This window comes from Artibeus jamaicensis, unplaced genomic scaffold (genome assembly GCF_021234435.1).
Source record: "Artibeus jamaicensis isolate MK-2021 breed Jamaican fruit bat unplaced genomic scaffold, CSHL_Jam_final contig_519, whole genome shotgun sequence".
NCBI lineage: Eukaryota > Metazoa > Chordata > Mammalia > Chiroptera > Phyllostomidae > Artibeus > Artibeus jamaicensis.
In genome coordinates, this window is record NW_026521871.1 from 54,352,813 (window position 1) to 54,374,082 (window position 21,270).

General features: G+C 45.8%; 1 protein-coding gene across 10 annotated transcripts in view; it reads left to right on the forward strand.

The window, feature by feature from the left end:
* Positions 1-21,270, forward strand: part of ARIH2 (ariadne RBR E3 ubiquitin protein ligase 2) — a 48,690-nt gene that overhangs the window by 24,933 nt on the left and 2,487 nt on the right. For all 10 annotated transcript variants that reach the window (XM_037128638.2, XM_037128636.2, XM_037128637.2 and 7 more), the window contains 11 exons: positions 6,253-6,320; positions 11,046-11,109; positions 12,552-12,702; positions 13,441-13,562; positions 14,730-14,839; positions 16,170-16,287; positions 17,271-17,321; positions 17,412-17,433; positions 19,606-19,757; positions 20,360-20,503; positions 21,119-21,187. In XM_037128638.2, coding sequence (XP_036984533.2) covers positions 6,253-6,320; positions 11,046-11,109; positions 12,552-12,702; positions 13,441-13,562; positions 14,730-14,839; positions 16,170-16,287; positions 17,271-17,321; positions 17,412-17,433; positions 19,606-19,757; positions 20,360-20,503; positions 21,119-21,187 — 1,071 coding nt within the window. The remainder of the gene's footprint in view (positions 1-6,252; positions 6,321-11,045; positions 11,110-12,551; positions 12,703-13,440; positions 13,563-14,729; positions 14,840-16,169; positions 16,288-17,270; positions 17,322-17,411; positions 17,434-19,605; positions 19,758-20,359; positions 20,504-21,118; positions 21,188-21,270) is intronic.

The following is a 21,270-nucleotide window of genomic DNA, read 5'->3' on the forward strand; positions in this document are numbered from 1 at the left end:
TTCCCAGCTTAGAGCACGTGCCTGGACTGCTGGTCAGGTCCCCAGTGGGGCCAGTGAAGGAGGTGGCTGCTAAGAGTGACTCGTTGGTGTTTCTCTCTCTGTCTTCTCCCTTCCCCTTTCTAAAAATAAAGAAATAAAATCTTATTACCTAAAGGTAAGGATTTTCTGCATGAACAATCATTTAGGAGTAGAGACAGGTTTGCTTCTTCATTTCCAGTCTTTTATTCTTTTGCGTCTTTTTCTTCTCTCTCTTTATGGCCCTGGCTGGGTCTGCGGTGTAACGTCGATGAGGTGGTGAGTGGCTGTTGTGCCATTTTCCGATCTCAGCACCCACCGTTCATCACTGCGTGTAACAGCGTCCCTAGATGGCCCGTATCAGATCCGGGCAGTTCGCTTTGGTTTCTGATTTGGTCGGAATTTGAATATTGGATTTTGTCCTTGGGTTTTCTGCATCTGCTGAAATGATTATTTGTGTTTCTCCCATTTATTTTGTTAATTTCAGTGAATTACATGAAGAGTTTTCAAATGGTAAATCGCCCTTCCATTCCAGGCATTAAACCTCACTTGATTATGACATACATTGTACTTATTCCATATTGCTGGATTTAATTTACTAAAATATTTAGATCGATTTTTGTGTCTGTGTTCACAGGAGATACTGGTGTAAGTTTTGTTTTGCTTTTTGTTTTTCTTGTTGTATTTTTTTATATTAGGGTTCTGTTAACTTCATAAAATGACTTTGTAAATACTATTTCTTCTTACTGTAGTTTCCAAATGTGTTTATGTAAGATTATTATTGATCTTACACAAGTAAAATTCACAGTGGAAAAAAAAACATCAGGGCATGGAATTTGGTGAGAAATTTTTTTTTATCATAAGTTCAGTATCTTTAATGGATAATGAGTTGTTCAGTTTTTATTTTTAATTTTGTGTCAGTTTTGTTAAGTATTTTTTCAGGGAACTTGTTAATGTCATCTAAGTTACCAAATTTATTAGATTATTCATAATATTACCTTATTTTCCTTTTTTCTAAGGATTTCATATATATTTTACTTTTTAGAGAGAGGGCATGGAAGGGAGAAAAAGAGAGAGAAACATTAATGTGCAAGAGATACACTGATTGGTTGCCTCTTGCATGCCCCCAGCTGGGGACCCGGACTACAATCCAGGCGTGTGCTCTGGCTGGCAATCGAACCTATGACCCTTTGGTTTATGGTCTGACACTCAATGCACTGAGCTACACCAGCCAGGGCAGTGAGGCTTTCCTCCCATCCAAGTCTAATCAGGCCCGACCCTGCTTAGCTTACTGGATCAGACGAGATCGGGCGCGTTCTGGGTGGTATGGCCGTGGACGCAGTGAGGATTTCCTGACGGGAGTGCTTAGAAAGGCAGGGCAGTAGAGTAGTGATAATGGGAGAGGGTGAAGTGGTAAGGAAGAGTGAGAGAGAGGAAAAGGCCAAGGGTTCTGGTTCGAAAGGTTGTTGGAGTGTGGTTCCCCCTGGGCCCAGGTGGGCACACCGAGGGAAGAGCACATTTTGAGTATAGCCGTACCTCAGAGACATTGCAGGTTTGCTTCCAGATAACTCAATAAAGGGAGTATTTCAATACAGTGAGTCACACACATTTTTTGATTTCCTGGTGCCTATAAAAGTTATTATACAATACTGTAGTCTGTTAAGGGTTCAATAACATTGTCTTTTAAAAGGTGTAAATATTTTATTTCTAAAAAATGCTAATCATCATCTGAAAAATGGCACCAATAGATTGCTTGATGCAGGGTTGCCACAAACTTTCAGTTTGTAAAAAATAAAAAATAAATGTAATATCTGCACAGTGCAGTAAAATGAGTTATGCCTGTACCTGAACAGGTGTTGCAAGAGACTAATCACAGAGACCAAGAGGGCAGAGGGAATGCAGGTATCAGATTCCATCAGCAGGACAATGCATGAGAAATGCTTGTTGAATTTGGCAAAAGGGAGTTTGCATTGCCTGGTGTATATACACAAAGAATACCTTAGTGTATTCACTGTTGGCAGCTCCAAAGAGATTGAAATTCAGCAGCTGAATCAACGTCTTCTCAAATTATGAACCAAGTTGAATTAAAATATTTTATTTCTGCTTTTGGCAGATGCAATAAACTTTCTAAAGTAGTATATTCAAGCTATCAAACATGATTCTTGAGAATAACTTTACATGTTATTCTCCGGGGGTAAGAGTAGGAAGACAGCTTGTCTTTGTTTTAAGTTTATTATAACTGTTCTTGACTCAACATATTGTGAAAGTCCAAAGTGACAGATCTCACTAACCTAGGGTTTGCAGTATAAACTGGGATGAGACTCCCAGGCATGTGGAAGTCGTGACCTGTGGGTCCTTTTAGAGAGGGGCCTCTCTGGCCCTGGAGATGTAGAGAAGAATGGTGGACTCTTACGATTCTGTCTCTGAGTAAAGGCTTAGATTAATCTGTGAGTAATTACCTTGGGGCTACAAATTGTTATATAAGAAATTTCTTAGTTCTTAGTTTTTAGTCTTCAATTAGTGTTTTCTGGAAGTAGAAAAGGACTCAAATAAGTAAGACTTGTAATCTTATTACATGTTGATACTGTAGAACTGCACACTTATTTTGAATGTGTCATGATCATATGTGTTCCTTCCTAAATCATTAGCCTTTTTTTTAGCTTTGAGTGATTACCATCCTGGACCCATTTTCCTTTTGGAAAAGGTTTGACTTTTTCATTATAACTCATTCTTGATAATATAGTCGACCCTTGAACAAGGAAGTTAGGGGCACCAACCTCTGCACAGTCAAAAATCACTATACCTACATGTTTTTTTTTAAAGATTTTATTTATTTACTTTTTTAGAGTGACGGGAAGGGAGGGAAAGAGAACGGGAGAGAAACATCAATGTGTGAGAGATACGTGGTTGCTTCTCACACACCCCCAAAACTGAGGACCTGGCTTGCAACCCAGGCATGTGCCCTGACTGGGAATCAAACCAGTGATCTTTCGATTCTCAGACTGACACTCAGTCCACTGATCCACACCAGCCAGGGCCATACTTACACTGGTTTGAATTGCAGAGGTCATTGAAAACCACACAAGTGGACCTGTGCAGTTCAAATCCATGTTGCTCAAGGGTCACTGTACATAGCCCGAAACTAACCTGAAACTAACAGGATAGTTTCTTGATCAAAACAGATCAGTAAGAGTTCATTTTGATTTGGCCGAAAGATTATTTTTTCCACAATTGAACATATCACAGAAGAGTGGAAGACTTTTACCAGTTGTGAAGTGTTGACTAATAAATTCAGAGAAGATTGCCGAGCTCTTTGAACAGAAATGGTGTGAATACTGAGGTATTTATTTCCCGAGAGCCCAGCTGTTTGCACTCTGAGAAAGACAGATTATTTTAATGTTTAAATATCATTCACAGTGTGTGTCCTGGCCCAATTACTAGAAGTGACTTAAATATTGCCCCCAAACCACCAGAGGTCATTTCCTCTACAGTTGCTGTGGGGGTGTGCATGCAGTCAGTTCCCCTTTCAGTCCCAAATCAGGGAGGGGGGCATCCCTTACTTGGAGCACAGATTATTCTAGGTACTCTTGCTCTGCCCGTGCGCTGCTGTTGCTCCGAGAGCCTTTGGAACCCGGCTTCCTTACAGATTTCTGGTGTTTTTGTTACTGGGCAAGGTGCAGGGGACACTGCATTTTGCTTAAATTGATGGTCTCAGGATTCCTTTAGGATTCTGTGACACACAGTGGATGTTACAGTGGGCCATTCTCACATCCCTCTCTGTGACGCGTGGACCACAGTGGTGCCTCCTGCAGAAGGCTGCTGAGGTGCACGCAGCTGACATGTGTGCTTAGTGTCTTGTTTACATTGGTGTGTTCTTTGGCTGTTGGCACTAAAAGAATAGATTCATATCACTCCATTGTCAGTTTTATAAAGTGCTAGATGCATCCTCTCTTAACATTAGCTGTTCTCAGCAAAACTCAGCTCCACTGGGATATTCTGAGTTGATCGTTAGTGGACTTAGTCATCAGTAAAATTCCCAGTTTCAGCAGAGGACCATGTTGTTTTCCATGACTGAGCTGCACCTAGTGTGCAAATTCTGAGGCTTTGTTGCTGCTGTTAGTGCAGTTGAGACTCAGTGCTCAGACCAGGTATAGTATTAAAATTCTGTTTCTTCAGGAAGGTTGAGAAATTCCATTTTGAAAATACACAGATTAAAGGCACGATGGAATTTAATTGTCAGCATGTATCGAGTGGCTGGCCAGTCCAGTTCTGGACTCTGTGGATCTGTGAGAGCAGTGTGAGCCCTGTTCTTTCTTACCCTAACGGTTTCACCTAAGCCTTCGGTGGTGCTAAGGGGAGGTGGCTGCCATATATGGCCAGGAATCCTCTGGGTTTCCTGTGTGGCTCCGTACCTTTGCTGGGACCTGGTAGCAGCTGCATGGGAGACATTGAGAAGTCAGAACAGAAAGCCGCGGTATAGGGCTGACGGAGCCCCATTGGGAAAGAGATGGCAGAAAAGGTTCCAGTGAGGAGCTCATCCTAAACAGTATTACTGTCAGGTTTTTAAAAACCTATTTGTAGTAAAAGCTCCATTCTAACAGTCATTAAAGTTTAAACCAAATGTTTTCCCTTTTCATTTTGTGATAGGGTGTGTCGTGGCGGAATTGTTTTGTTATAGCCATGGTTATAAGAAATGTTAACTATAATTCATGAGTTATTAACTACAGTTCAAAGTCCCTTTGAGCCTCAACAAGAAAAGACTACACCAACATGCATGGGTCATATGCTGCTTGCCTTGCGTGGAAGGGAAGTGAGATCCCCCATCGTTAGTGGAATAAGCTGTTTTGAGGCCTTGGTTTTCTCCAGATGTTCCTGGGCTTTGGGACAGGCAGGCAGTCACTTACCACACAGCCTTTGACACTGTGCACTGAAACATGCCATTGTTTAGTAGGGGTGCACCTGTGTCCTTTCAGGAGTGACTTGACCTCTAGGAGCAGGGATCACGTGTTGGTCATGTGTGTGTCCCCCACACACACACACAGTTCCTTCCCGTGGAGCAGTATGCACTGCCTTACAGATCCTCGGAGTTCTTAAATACAGTCCACTGAGCCAGAGTACCAAGGTTCTGTGTGTTCTCTTGGCTCCTTAGCCTGAAGTGTGCTCCTTCTTTCTTCTTGAATCGGTAGCACCCTCACGCTGTATAGTGCTCTTTCTGGGAAGGCTGATCCAGACATCCAGATGCATCCTGATTTTCTGCGGCCCCCACCCGCTGTCCTGACACTTAGGGGGTTAGCCTGTTTTATAACTGGCTTGCTTCCCCTGTTAACAAGATGTGGTGGCTGTAACTCGAACATGCTGTCTCACTTCTGGCTTCTTCAGTTGTGACATTAAAATGTGAGCCTCTTTCCATGTTCACACACTTACTTCTGCAACATCCTTTTCAATGACTCTATAGTAGTCCATTGCACAAATCTGTCATTTATTATTTATCTATTTCCTTTTTGTTGGGCATTTAGGTTATTTTTAATTTTTTTTTAATATTAAATTTTATTTAGTTACTTTTCAAGTACATTTTTTTTAATCTTTTTTTTTTTTTATCTATTTCTCCCGGTTATTTTTAATTTTTTACTGACTGGTACACATAGCCTCTATCATTTCCTTAGAAAAATTACTGAAGTAGAATAGCAACCTCGAAGTACCTTCTGAGGCCCTTTGGCCATAACCACTGTGCCTAAGAGTGTAGGAGCCAGAAAGGCTGCCTTCAGACTTAAACTGTCCTTGTCATCAGGGCTCACTAGATCCCAGGCACTTGAGGTTTTAAACTCAGGAGTATGTTTTGTTTTGTTTTGTTTTGCTGTATTTATGCAAGAATTCCAAGCCTGGAGATTTTCTGCAAGTAACAGGCCTAACAAGAAATATACTTCCCATGTGTGGCCTCCTGTAGTAACCTGAGGGAACATATTACATTAGGGAGCTCATAGCTGTTTTGCTTAAATTGGATGCTTAGACTAATTTCTTAGACAGTCAGTGATGAAAACAAAGATAGAAAAATTAAAGAGATCTAGGAAGTTTCTAAGGTTGTAAGAGTCTGAACTCGAAAGTCAAAGCAGAGCACCAAGATGAAGAGTTTGAAGCGAAGCCTGGGCATGCAGTAGACATGGATGGATGCATTTCTCCAAAGGTGGAGCTCTCTGAAAGGAACTGCAGTTACAATTTGATTTTTTTCTTTCTTTCTAGGTGTCTCATTCAGTTGCTAAACTTATATTAGTTAATTTCCACTGGCAAGTTGCAGAGATACTGGACAGGTAAGGTGTTTTGGGGAGGAGAGACCCTCTCTATGCCCACCCACTCAGTGATAATGATGACGATTTACGTTTTGGAGTATATCCTTACAGTGTTCATATTTTTAAAACAGTGGATCATATTGCACACCCTTTTTTCGCAGTATGTGGGGAATGAATGCTTTCCCATATTTTCAGTTTATTCTTTCTATCCTAATCTTACTGTTGGCACAGTATTTCCTTATGTAGGTGTTATATACTTCTTTCATACCCTTTTGTTGGATAGTGAAGTTCAAGTTTTTTGTGTCCTTTTTACTTTGTAATCAGTGCCCTGTTAGATCACACTTGCCAACATCTCTAGTTATTTTTTTTGGACACATCAAGTGAGGGATGCATCACAACATACCACTGTTCCCTTGAAAAAGGGATGACTGGTGAACCGCCCACCTCCAGAACCAGAGCTCTTGAGTCACAACTTTGCAGTCTCAGGATGCCCCGGAAGTGGTCAGGAAAAGGGTTTTTTCCTCCCCCTGGTCCTATGGAGAGGTTTCCTAGGCGACCACTCTCTCCAAAGGCACGTGCTTCTGCGTAGCTCAGGGTTTCTCATCCTCAGCACTATCGACATTTTGGGCTAGATAATTTTTTGTTGTGGGGAGATGTTCTGCAAATTGTAGGTGGTTTGGTAGAACCCCTAGGCTCTACCTACTACAAATCAGTAGCAGTGGTATCCCCAGGTTCTTGAAATAAAAAATGTTTCAGCCCTGGCTGGTGTGGCTCAGTGTATTGAGTTCCACCTGCAAACCAGAAGGTTGCTGGTTCAAGTCCTAGTCGGGGTACATGTCTAGGTTGCAGGCCAGGTCCTCGGTGGTGGGCACATGAGAGGCAACCACACGTTGATGGTTCCCTCTCTTTCTCCTTCCCTTCTCCTCTCTTGAAAAATAAATAAATCTTTAAAAAAAATAGTCTGTTTCCAGAAAGTGCCCAATAGCACCTGGAGAACTAGATTCCTTGGGTGAGAAATGCCACCATCCTGCACTTCCACACTCCAGTGGGACTCTCTCTGTATAGTGTGATTGCCCTGTGACTGCAGAGCAGGTCGTGCCTTTCCTTCTCCAGGCTAAATAGCACTGTGATGGCCGTACCAGCCGGAGTGTTCGTTCCACCTAGAAAGGAGCCAACACGTTCCTCCTCCACTAACTGCACTCTCACTCCACGCAGCAGCCGTGTTCTGGATCCAGATAGACTCCATATGAACTCCCTCTGCACCGTCACTGCTGCCCTTACTCCGGGACCACCTAGCTTCCAGCAGTGCGGTGCCTCTCAGTGTCCAAACTTTTTGGTGTAATTGGGGAATGGAGAAGATTTGGATGGCTAAAGATACCAAGAATACTAATGTGAGATGTAGGAGTAAAAATAGGTACACGAGGCATTCTGAGCAGGTGGAATAAGGACCATACATTTGAGACTTAATTCCTCCCTACTCATATTCTTGTTATCTTGGTAATGCGTTTTGCTGGGCTTCATATAGCACTTTTATGGCCACATGATAATTGGTTATGTTTCTAAGTGTATTTTGCCATACTTCATTTCAGAAGGAATTAAATTTTTATTATGAAATAGTGGTTTTTCAAAAATTTGTGTTTGTGCACACACCTATGTGATGCGTGCAGGTATTAAAGAATGTTAAAGCAAATGCTCTAAAACAGCCACTCAAATAAGAAACCCTGTGACCTCTGGCAGCAATTTCTGTCTGGCTACACCCCTTCCTTCCTCTCCAAGGCAGTCAGTAAGTTCAGTTCAGTATTAATCATTTTCTTATGTTTTCATGAATTATGTATCTTTTAGTTTTGTATGTGTTTAGAACTCTACAGACATAATCATTCTGTATGTGTTTTCAGTTTTTTAAATCACCAAGTTTTATTTTATGACATCCTCTTCATTTTCTTATCAAAAAGCCATTTGTGAGCCCTGGCTGGTGTGGCTCAGTGGATTGAGCCCCTGCCTACAAACTAGGGTCACCAATTCAATTCCCAGTTAGGTCACATGCCTGGGTTGCAGGCCAGGTCCTCAGTAGGGGTGCACAAGAGGCAACCACATATTGATGTTTTTCTCCCTCTCTTTTTCTTTCCCTTCCCCTGTGTCAAAAAATGAATAAATAAAATCTTTTTAAAAAAAAAAACATCGTGAATTCAGGGTTTGTGTGTTTTTTTAAAAATTTTTTCTGTTACAAGTGATGCAGCTTTGAAATCTCTTGGAAGTGATTTCCAGTATTACATAATTTTTGTAGGGTTAAGAATAGAAAGTGTCCCCTGGCTGGTGTGGCTCAGTGGCTTGAATGCTGACCTGTGAGGTGAATGGTCACTTGTTCAATTCTCTGTTGGGGCAACTTCCTGGGATGTGGGCCAGGTCCCCAGTTGGGGGGCGTGTTAGAGACAACCAATAGGTATCTCTCATACATCATTATTTCTCTCCCTCTTTCTGTCTCTTTTTCTCGCTAAAAATAAATAAAATCTTTTTTTTTTTTTTTAAGGAGTAGAAAATGAGTTCATGGGCTATCTTAAAACTTTACTAAATAGTACCCAAATGTCACTTCTGGCCAAGATGGAGGCATAGATGGAAACATTGTGCCTCCTCGCACAACCAAGTTTAAAAACAACAAAGTTTTAGTAATAAAAATGCAACCAAAACAAAATTGAACTGTATGGAAGTCCAGCAACAACGAACCATTCAGCCAGACCCCGTCACAATGCAGCGACTGGGTTGCCCCACCCCAATGAATACCTAAGGCTCCGCCACTCATTCATAACAGGTGTGAACAGACCAAAAAATTATGGCTCAAACAGAAGAACAGCTCAAAGCCCCAGAGCCAATACTTCTAAGTGACCAAGAGATGGCCAACCTATCAGATGCACAGTTCAAAACACTGGTGATCAGGATGCTCACAGAACTGATTGATTTTAGTCACAAATTAGAGGAACAAATGAAGGCTATACTAATTGAAATGAAGAGAAATGCACAGGAAACCAATAGTGATGGGAAGGAAACTGGGACTCAAATCAAGGGAGTGGACCAGAAGGAAGAAAAAAATGACCAAACAAAAGAATGAAGAAACAAGAATTTTAAAAAATCAGGAGAGGCTTAGGAACCTCCAGGACATCTTTAAACATTCCAACAGCCGAATTATAGGGGTACCAGAAGGGGACGAGGAAGAGCGACAAGTGAAAAACTTATTTGACCAAATAGTAAAGGAGAACTTCCCTAATCTGGCAAAGGAAATAGACTTCCAGGAAACTCAGAAAGTCCCAAAGAAGTTGGACCCAAGAAGGAACACACCAAGGCACATCATCATTACATTAGCCAAGATTAAAATGAAGGAGAGAATCCTAGAAGCAGCAAGAGATAAGGGGACAGTCACCTATAAAGGAGTTCCCATAAGACTGTCAGGTGACTTCTCAAAAGAGACCTTACTGGCAAGAAGGGGCTGGAAAGAAGTATTCCAAGTCATGAAAGGCAAGGACCTACATCCAAGATTGCTCTATCCAGCAAAGCTGTTATTTAGAATGGAAGAGCAGATAAAGTGCTTCTCAGATGAGGTCAAATTCAAGGAGCTCATCATCCCCAAGCCCTTATTATATGAAATGTTAAAGGGACTTATCTAAGAAAAAGAAGATAAAAAATATGAACAGTAAACTCAGTTATAAAAGTAAAATAAAAGTAAACTAAGAGGACAGCTAGATCAAGAGCAGAACCATAGAAATGGAGATCACAGGGTGGGTTGGCACGGGAGTGGGAGGAAGAAAGGGGGAGACGGTACAGAGAATAAGTAACATAGACGGTAGGTAGAAAATAGACGGGGCAGGGCAAGAATAGTGTGGGAAATAAAGAATCTAAAGAACCTGTGACACAGGGACATAAACTAAAGGCAGGGAATGGTGGGGGAGGGGGTGTGCAGGGTGGAGGGGAATGAAGGGGGAATGGGACAACTGTAATGGCATAATCAATAAAACATATTAAAAAAATAAAATAAAAATACCCAAATGTTTTCTGACGTGTTTGTTCAATGTTACATGCTCACCAGTGGTGTATGAATGCTCCTGAAACTTCCTTCCACACTTAAAGTTCTACAGTCTGGTGGGTGCGAATGGCATCTACTGTTTCTGACTGGATGGTTTGGATGGTGGGCACCTTTTCATGTGTCCAGTGGCCGTCTGTGCTTCCTCCTGTGAAATGCCTACTCTCTCTTTTGCCCATTTTTATTGTTATTTTGTCTTTTTAAGTGAACTTTTAGGAATTTTTGTTTTGTTTATTCTGAATATCAATCCTTTGCCTCTATAGGGGTTGAGTTAGCTCCCAGTTCATAGCTTGGCTTTTCACTTTATGGTGAACTGTGGTTCTTAAGTGTGGCGTGGTTCTTCAGTTTTCTTGTACACAGGGCATTTTCTGTCTTAAGCTGTCATTCCTTATTCTGAAGCCATAGAGATATTTGCATCTGTTTTCAGAAAGGAATTTAAAGCAGAAATAATCCTTCATGAGTATTTTTCTTATAGTTCCATGCCTTTGAAACAGGTTTATAATTTTCATGTCAGTTGAGACTAAAAAATTGAAAGAAAAAATACTTGCACTAGGGTCAAAGGAAACTTGGTTATGTGAGGTGGAGTTAGAGACAAAGACATTTTAGAGCGACTGCCGCACTTGCTGGTCTGTTGTGTCTTCGTTCAGAGGTAAAAATTTCTGCCTTTTGTTTTGTAGATACAAGTCTAACTCTGCTCAGTTGCTCGTGGAGGCTCGTGTTCAGCCCAGTCCTTCGAAGCACGTGAGTGTCTCCTGCTTGAGTTAAGGCTTCTCCCAGTGCACGGGGCTGTCTCTGGCTTCCTCCAGAGGAAGCCACTGTGGGAACACTGGCTGTGGGAACACTGTGGGAACAGTGTTACTGAAAATCATCTTGCTTTGTTTATAGTGCAACATGCCTAAGGTGTTTGTTCCAGTATAGGTTTAAATCTTTCTTTTCCATTATAGTTTGAAAAGCTTCCTCCTAGGGGGAGGGTGGAAGCCAGGGAGGGAGGTGGGTTTGGAGGGGGTGGGGGTGGGGAGAAAATACAACTGTAATTGAATAACAGTAAAATAATTTAAGTTTAAAAAAACGTTACCAGTCCTGGGGCCCTGCTCAGCCTCACCCTCATCTCTACACCCAGGCTGCATTCCATTCCGGCGGGGGCCTCGGTGTCCCAGGCTCACTGCTTGTCTTTCTGACTCTGCTTGCGTCTTCCCTGGCCTGGAATGTTTACAGCCTGTCCCCATCTTTGCTGGTGGGAGTGAAACTCACTTTAATTAAGTCCGACAGACATTTGTCAGATGAACGAGGGCTGTGTTGAAAGAGTCCTTCAGGGGGAGAATGGGACTCGGATCACCAAACAACTTCTGCCACCTCTTAGAAAGTTTCCAGGCACATACGGATGAATGTTCCCACGTGCAGGCCCCCTTCTGAAGCTGCACAAACAAGAACCCATTGTAAACTTGTAGTGGACTTGCCGTGGTTTGTGGTTTTGGCCGGGGGTCCCCAGATTGTCTCTGTCTCCCGGCTTGTGTGACGTGGCATGGATCACGGAGCTCAGGCTCTGTGGGTGTTTGCCCATGGCCTAGAAGAGTTTCTTGCCTAGAAGGAGCCATCCTCATCCCCCTAAATTAATTGTAGGTGACGTCTCTTCCATGTGTTAAGGATGAGTTGTAACTTGGCAGAGGCCGTAGTATTTTGTATTTGTGGCATATTGACGTGGGAAAACCTACTGTCTTCAATAAGCAGAACTGCAGTGTGGGTTGTTTGAAGCTGTATACAGCCTCAGAGCCTTTACGACTGGGTCCGTTGTGCCTACTGAGGGGCAGCTCTGTGCTGTGCTCAACCGGGCCAGTTAACAGAAGACCAGTAGTTTCTCAAAGAAGAAGTTGGACCGAATGACCTCTAAGGACCGTGACAGTTCTGGAATCCTGAGCTTTTCAGCCTGACATTATTAGACTGCTGTAAGTTCTCTCTGCCTCACTGAATTCCAGTGGTTCTGCAAGCCAGCTCGTGTGCTGCCTTCTTCAGGAAGCCTTCCTAATAGGCGCTTTCTGCTCAGAACTCTTGGTACTCCCCAAGTTCACACATTGCTGCTGAGTTCTGGCACCTGTGGCTGGGTCAGGGTCGCCACACTAGGCACCCCTTACTGCGCTGGGAACCGAAGTCTCCTCCTTGACTCGTGTGGATCTGCCTCTTCCCAGGTCCCCACAGCCCATCCCCCTCACCACTGCGCAGTGTGTATGCAGTTTGTGCGGAAGGAAAACCTCCTCTCTCTGGCCTGTCAGCACCAGTTCTGCCGCAGCTGCTGGGAGCAGCACTGCTCCGTACTTGTCAAAGACGGCGTGGGTGTGGGTGAGTCTGCTGTAGAGCTTAGAAAAGGCTGGCACAAAGTATTTCTCCTTGGCCCTTTCAGACACTCAGGTCAACTGCATGTCTTCTTCTGAGCCCGATTGTCAGTACCATTGCTTTCCAAACACATCAGTCCGAACAGTGGCAGAGTTTTCCCCCGTCCTGAGCAAAAGTAGACAATTAGGGCTATTGTTTAGGCATATATGTAAATGCTGTGTGACTTCAAGGCTGCCCCTTCGGAGAACTTTCAGAGGAACTGTTCTTTAAGCTTCCTACCCAATCTTGATTTTCCAGGTGGCAGCCATAACTCAGAAACACCCAGAGAATTTGATATGTAGGTCACTGCACAGATCAAATTTGAGGGTTGGTTATGAGAGTATTTATCGTATAACTTGATGACATCAAAATGAAATTAGCACCACATAAATTATATCCACAGAATCTTATGTTGGTGGTAATTGGTTGCACATAATATTAAACATCACAAAACTCAATGGTTAGTCAGGAACCATATAGGATTTTTTAATGGTATTTTTAGTGGTACTGTTTATAATGCATATGTAATTTGGGATATTTTAGTTAATATTTGGGGATAATATTTTGTATCACTGTGCAAATATATTCATTTCTCTCTTCTTTGAATAAATTCTGTTGCTTCAGGGGATTCCTATGTGGAATCTGAATTTCGGGTTGAGCTCAGTGAGCAGATACAGTTGTCCATTCAGTGTCTTTGTTCAACAGGAGTCTCTTGCATGGCTCAGGACTGCCCACTTCGAACACCAGAGGACTTTGTGTTTCCGTTACTGCCCAATGAAGAACTAAGAGACAAATACAGGCGCTACCTCTTCAGGGACTATGTGGAGGTATGACCAGCTCTTGTGGTTGCGCCCTCCACCTTCCCGGGCCCACTTTCCATCAGATGCTCACTATAGTTGCTTCGTAGACAAGGCTGCCATTAGGTGCTGGCATTTGAAGAAAGAGTTTCTTTAAATTTCAAAACATTTGAGTCCTGGCTAGTGTGGCTCAGTTGGTTGGAGTGACATCGCATAAACCGAAAGGTCGCTTACTCGTTTCCCTGTCAGGACACGAGCCCAGGTTGCAGTGTGGGGCCTGGTTGTGGTGTGTGGGAGAGGCAGCCAGTCAGTGTTTCTCACATGAATGTTCTCTTCCCCTCTCTCCCCCTTCCCCTCTCTCTAAAATCAATAAGCATGTCCTCAGGCGAGGATTAAAACAAGTTTTTGAAAACCACTAGACCGATAGTGAAGAACACAGACTCGAGTCAGACAGTTATGTGAATTCCAGGTCTGTGACTTCCTCACTGCATAACCATCGACCCATTATTTTACCTCTCTGAGCCTTGGCTGTCTGTCGTAGAATGGTCAGTCATACCCACACTATACACATTGCTTAAACAAGCTATTGTAGGCCAAGTTTAAGCACAAGTCAGGCATGCCTCAGGAGTTGCTTTTCCATTCAGGTCACTCTGTGGTTCAGCCCAGAGAACGGGTATCGCTCCTGGTGCAGTTTGACATCTTGTCCAGGGTCAGTTTGAGGGTCCATCTGCTCTGTTGGTCTACTGTCTGGGCTAGCTGGTTTCTACAACACAGTTTTCTTCTTTTTTATGCCTAAGCTTACTGGATTGTTTGATGGTCTGGGTCTCCTCACGCACATACTGCCGGGTAAACAGTGCCTTGTCTCTTGTGCTGTTTGCTGCCTTTGGTAAACGCCTGGGGGTCGTTGGGCCCGCCAGCTGATGAGGTTGCTTTGCATTTTCATCTCACAGATGCAGTTCTATATCCCATTTTGTACTCTAATCCTTGATCATTATAACGAGTTGCTGCCTAGTTTACGCATTCAAAGGTCTTCAATATCTGCCTAATGCCTGGTCTTTATGACATTCATCTTGAATTCCTTTAGCCCCTTGATGTGAGTCATCAGCTGGAAGAATAGGTGCTTGAACACCCAGGGAGGTCTAATTTGGAGGCAGCATTAGGGGATCACCTCATTGTTTCCCCTTCTTGTGTTCACAGAGTCATTATCAGCTTCAGCTGTGCCCTGGTGCAGACTGCCCCATGGTCATCCAGGTACAAGAGCCCAGAGCTCGCCGAGTCCAGTGCAATCGGTGCAACGAGGTCTTCTGGTAAGAGTGAGTGTGGGTGCTGAGCAGCCCTGGGCTCGTGGCTTCTCCAAAGAACCACTGCTACTGCTCTGTGTGGGGGAGGGGCTGGGAGAGATAGGGTCTTCGAACCAGGAAAGCAGCTGTGCTCCAGGTGGGCAGGGTTTCTGCACAGCATCTCACGTTCCGTGTTATGTTTGCCAACGCTCAGTCTGGAGACCAGAAATTGGCCCAGACTCTTGGAGGATGTGCTATGGTTTATGCCACTCAGACTCATAGCCCAGAGATTGTATGTGTCTGTTTGCCGACACAGGTAATTTATATATTACTGGTTATAATCTTCAATGATTTCATCTTTGTAACTCACCCTATAATTCATAAATGTGGTTTTTATCTACTTGGGATTTACTCCGTTCAATAAATGATGGGAATAGCTAAAGTGTGCTAAAGGTTTACCAGGGAAGAGGCATTGTCCTGGTCAGTGTACCTTCATTTTCCCGGCTGTGTGTGTTTGGTCCTGTCGTTCTTGTTCGGGGAGGGAACTGAGGTGCAGGTTATTGGCAGGAGTCATCACTTAGGTCCAGATCTGCCCCCCAGTCAGGCCTCCCCGGGAACTTCATGGGGGGACTCGGAGAAACTTCATGGAAAATGTGGCATGTGTGCACACGTGCCCATCTTTCAAGACGTCATTGAGGGCGTCTGTGGCTCACCAGATGTGAAGAAGACCGTTGTAGTCGCTCTCCATCCTGTTTCCATTCGTGTCCCACATGATGAGCTCCTTTGCCTGTGGCATGTGCCTGTACTGTCAAGTTGTGTTGGCCTGGGCAAAAAAGAAGTTAAAATCACGGGGGCCGAGCTCGATGAGTGTTTTTTTAATCCTGACCATAAGTTTTCTGCGTTGTTAACGTGTCCTGCCCCTACAGATTGCACAGGTGCGGGCATGTGTGCGTCCCACGTGCACATCCGGCTGAGAGATAAGCCGCTGCTCCCAGGAGTGGCTCCTGGCCCTGCCCCGGGTCTGAGCTGAGGCGTCCTTCTCAGAGCACCTCGCCGAGCTGGAGGAGAGGCGACTCTGAATCTGACAGCCTTCCGGGAGCCTTGACACCACATAAGACACTTACTACAGAATCTTACTACAGAATTTGGGTTTATTGAAAGTATGTTTTAGAAGGGCTTCAAATGAAGAAAGGTGTACATAATATGTTAGCATAATCAAGTAAATAAAGGTCTGAAAGGCCTTGATAAGTGGCTTTTCCTCGGAAATGCTCTAATTCAGGATCTCTTGGCTTGGACGAAGGAAAATAAAAAACCTGACCTAATGATTATTTGAGTGTTTTTCTTTTCTGGTTTTGAGTTTCAAGTGCCGTCAGATGTATCACGCCCCCACAGACTGTGCAACAATCCGGAAATGGCTCACGAAGTGTGCAGACGACTCTGAGACGGCCAACTACATTAGTGCTCACACTAAAGACGTAAGGACTGTGTCTTACCTGTCGTGGATCTGCCCTCCTTAGTGCTGCCCAGGGCCTTGCCCGGGAGATCTGCCACCTGAGAGCAGAACACCCAGGGGCCCAGGGCCTTTACTGGAGGCTACAGACCCTTGCCCAGACTCCGCAGAGGTAGCAGCCATTCATTATAGTATGCATTGATTGGCGCCTTTATTTTAGTAAAATGCTGAAATGCCGAGAAAAGTTAAGGAACTAATTAGGAAAAAAACCTTAAGTTTTTATTGAGTGCCTCCCCATCTTTAATGTCCCTGGGAGGGAGGTGATTGATAGTCACCTCTAATAAATAGCAAGACTCTAATGCAGGCTCAGGTACTCCAGTTCTTACTCTGAAACTTTCTGTGGGAAAGCACGGCCCACAGCGCCTTGAGCCCTGGATGACTCGGCACTCAAGGCCCCCACCCTGTGCCAGTCACACTCTGAGCTGATCCCCTCACAAGCACAGCTGTGAGCGTGACGTCATTAAACACTGTCTGCTTCATGGCACAGCGCCCAGCTGGTTTCCGCAGTTTCCTAGGGTTGCTGTCGTCTCTCCAGAGAGAATAAGCAAACTTCAGAGGTTGTTTCCTTGCCCTCTTCTATAAGCAGAAGTGCAGGCAAGCCGACCAGGACTTGGTCCCCTTTCGTGCTGCTTTGGCGTTCCTCCCAGGCAGGCAGGCTTTCTGCTGACTCAGCTTGTGTTTAACTTGAGCGGCCGGTGGCAGGGACAGATGGTGGAAGGCTTAGTGCGGCTCAGCTGGTGCTCGGAGTGTTTCAGAGGCAAACATGCTGACCTCATTTCCTCGGATTGCTGTTCCAGCCTCAGCGACCCGCCACATTTAAGTGAGATGCTCCTCCCCAGAAGTGCTCGCACGATGAGTACTGGGCACGGGTACCAGGAGCTTTGTGTAATTTGTGTTAGAACCGACCTGACGGTACGTGAGCCTAATGGCGCCCTTCTGTCTCCTCAGTGTCCCAAGTGCAACATCTGCATTGAGAAGAATGGAGGCTGCAATCACATGGTGAGCAGAAGCCTGTGCCCTTTGTGTGTGTGACACGGAGCCTTAGGTCGGCTTGCCTTTAACACGTTCTCTTCTGCTTTCCTCTGACAGCAATGCTCCAAGTGCAAACACGGTGAGTCCTAGGCTCGGGGCTCGCGGGCCAGCGGCGCGCAGTCTGCGTTCCTCGTGCTTGGGTCTCCATTGCTCGTTCAGGGACGACTTCTGTAGTGATGCGGCCATGGTTTTGATTGCTGTTTTTTGGTCCCTCTTGTAATACTGCTGCCATATTGCTGACACACGTAGTCAGAGTCAAGTTTGTCCCCTAACTGGTGTGGCTCAGTTGGTTGGGCATCATTCCACAAAGTGAAATGTCACCCATTCAGTTCCTAGTCAGGACACGTGGCAGGGTCACCGGTTCAGTCCCTGATATTTCTCTCATTGCTGTTTCTCTTCCTCTCTTTCTCTCTCCCTTCCCAACTCTCTCTAAAAATAAATAAATAAAGTCTTACCCCCAAAAGTCAGGTTTGGGATGACTCTTAGACCCTCATGACCCTCAGTCATCCAAGAAGAAAATTTTAATGTTCTTTTTATGTTTGCCAAAGCGGGTGCGTAGCATGGGGCTTATCTGTGCTACTTTGCAGACACCTTTTAGAGCAGGCCTACATGGTTTTAAGTGGAGGCTGTAAAATAACAGTTTTCTTTGGGATTTTAGGAAGTTCCCAGAGGGGAATTCGGCCTTTCAGGCCTCCTTCCTCTGTCAGGAGTAGGTTGTGTAGAACCTGTTGGTTTTGCTTTCCCACCTTCCAGAGCAAGTAACGAGGTAAAATTCCTTCATGTAAAAGACGTATGCAAATAGGTCTCCATGTAGCTGCGTAGACGCCGACCCGGAGGCCCTGAGAGTGTCTCTGGGAGGCCCATCAGTGCGCTTCGTGTTCTCCCGGGAGCTCGCTGCAGTCAGAGGGGACGTGGCAAGGTCTTAGAAGAAGGGAACGGTCACTCTGAAGTGAAGCTGGGCCGAGGGCGAGGGCGGTGGCATGTTTCCCGGTGGTGTCCCCCTCTATCTTCCTGTGCGTGCTGGAGTGAGAGGAGTGTGTGTCACCTGCTTGGGGCACATGTCCAGGCCACAGAGAAACAGCAGAGTGAGCACCGCTGTGTCCACCACACTCCTCGTGCCTGCGTGTCCCTCCCTCGCCGTCGTCTCCTCATCCCTTGCCACCTAGAGCCAACCCTCATCCTTCACGGCTGTATGGTTTTACCACTTCTACAGGCCGCCCTGAGCAAGTAGCATTTTACAAAGTAGCGAGCACAACTTAGCTGATGAAGGAGCGGTGTGCTGCCGCTGTTGGCAGAAGGCTGCTGATAAAGGGGCGTGAGTGACCGCTGGGACTCCGGGCTTGGCTTCAGCTTCCCTGGGTTTCACAGGAGCAACTCATGGGAAGTCGGTCACCTTCTGGGAGTGAGTCCTGCGAAACAGGGTCTCCCACTGTCGGGTCCGTGTCGGAAGCAAAGTACGCACCGGCCCTGGACGTCTGACACCCGAGGTCGGCCCTCCTCGGTAGACCCCGGTCGTCGTCTGGATGTGTACCATCCGGAAGGGATCTTTATTCTTCCTTCCCAGCTTACCCGGTGTGGAAGCAGAGTCGTCATGCCGAGTACGAACTGTTGAGTAGCTGTAGTTCTTATAGAAATGTGCTTTTTAAAAAGAAGAGCAGGATAAAGGCTTTATTTCTAGCTTCATGTACAGAGTCTTCCCAGAGTGGATGTTGTAGCAGAGGGACGCAGGCAGGAGGGCAAGTGTATGGTGAGTGAGCCTTGGCTGGACAAGTTCTGTAGGTTCCTGCATTTCACAACGGCACTGACACAACAGACTAGTGGTTTTTTAATGCTTTTTAAAAAGTCTAACGCTTCAGTTACAGTTACATTCAATATTATTTGTGTTTTAGGTGCACAGCGTAGTAGTTAGGTAATTGTATCACCTGGCTCTGTACCTAGTTATTACAGTATTATCGACGACATTCTCTGTGCTGTACTTTGTAAGACTAGTGGTCTTGTACAGTCAACAGTTGTCCGCGTGGGATTAAAAAGGCACAAAGCAAATGTGCTCACGGAACTAAGAATATCCGCAGACTGGTGTTCAGGTCAGCAGAGCGAGCGGTCGGGATGGCGGGATATGATGAGATGAGAGAGGCACCCTGGGGAGTCCGATCAGGTGAACGCCCCCGGCGGGATCTCTGCGCCCCCTGCTTGCCTTTGGAGGACTGTGGCTTGTCCTGTGGGTGTGAACCCCTCTCTCTGTTCTGTGCAGACTTCTGCTGGATGTGTCTAGGGGATTGGAAGACCCATGGCAGCGAGTACTACGAGTGCAGTCGGTACAAGGAGAACCCTGACATCGTCAACCAGAGCCAGCAGGCCCAAGCCAGGGAGGCCCTCAAGAAGTACTTGTTCTACTTTGAGAGGGTAGGCATCCTCTTCTGCAGCTGCTCCTTGAGGGTGGGCTTCTTCAGTTGGGGCCACAGAATTTTCAGCGACCGGTATAGCCAGAGCCTGCACGTGCCTGCAGAAGTCAGGGCATGGACCGCCTGCCGTGGCTTTGGATGATACCTCCGTAGATGTGGCTTTCCGGCCTCACAAGGCACCCATGGCTGGCGAGGAAGAACGTGGCACTGACTGCGTGAGTGCTGGACTGAAGGACAGTGAGGGACCATCAGGTGGTTCCACCTGAAGTTCCACCTAAATAGGTTTAGTGGGCAGTTCTCCCAGGAAGACCCTTCAGAAGCCCCCACAGCTTTCTGAGCACAGTAGACGGTAAATAGCCTGTTAGTCCTCAGGGTTGGAGCCCTTCTGCCCCAGAGGGGTGGGGCGGTCTGGCAGGCGGTTGCTGTAGACACAGAGTGGTGTGGAATGAAGAAATCCGCTCCGGTCCTCCAGACAGCACTCAGTCCCTGTAATGAGTGAGGCTGTGGCCTTGCCCTTCCAGCCAGGGTGTCTATTCCGAACTCCTTGTGGACCTCTGTACCTTCCCAGGACTCCTACAGCTTTCTCCTTCCTCTACCCTGTAGTGGGAAAACCACAACAAGAGCTTACAGCTGGAGGCACAGACGTACCAACGGATTCATGAGAAGATACAGGAGAGGGTCATGAATAACCTGGGGACGTGGATTGACTGGCAGTACCTACAGAATGCTGCCAAGCTCTTGGCCAAGGTCTGTACCACCTCACTCTTCTGATTCCTTGTGTGGTGTCTGGCCCTGTCAGGCCCAGACTTGGGGGGGGGGGGATGCTGAAGGGAGCAGCGAAGGGGACATGAGCACCCTTTGCAGTCCCGCATACTTCTGCTTACACGCTGACAATTCCCTGTGCTGTGTCCACCAAGGACCTAGTGCTCTGCTGATGTCCAGGGAGGTCCCAAGAAGAACAGCCCACTGCCTCTGCCTGCGGGGGAAGCTAGAGCCCTTTTCTTCTTCTGTCCCATTCATGCATCACTCAGAGGAAAATAAGAGCTTGTCTGTGGACAGTTACTGAGATAGATGTGTGGACTCTGATGTTCGGCTCAAGAGGGAGGAGCCATGAGGTGGCTGTTGGTAAATAAGTCGCAGCTTGAAAAGGAGTCGTGGGTGTTCTGTGGCCACTTTTGTTTCAGTGTTTTCCATGTTGTCCCCCAGTTCATCCTTTATTGGGCTTGCTCTCATTTCTTTCAGGCCCACACCTCTAGAGCCAGGCTAATTTGCATGGTGGGTGGGGTGAGGAATGTGAAAGCCACCAGAGGTGCACACAGGTTAGGATGACAGACACAGGTACCTTCTCTTCTCCCGTTGCAGTGCCGATACACCCTGCAGTACACGTACCCGTATGCGTACTACATGGAGTCTGGCCCCAGGAAGAAGCTGGTAAGGCGGGCGGGCAGTCCCTCTACTCTGCCCTCTTAGCTTCAGAGGTGCCTTGGTTGTTGGGGGGAGGGGCAGATTCCAAA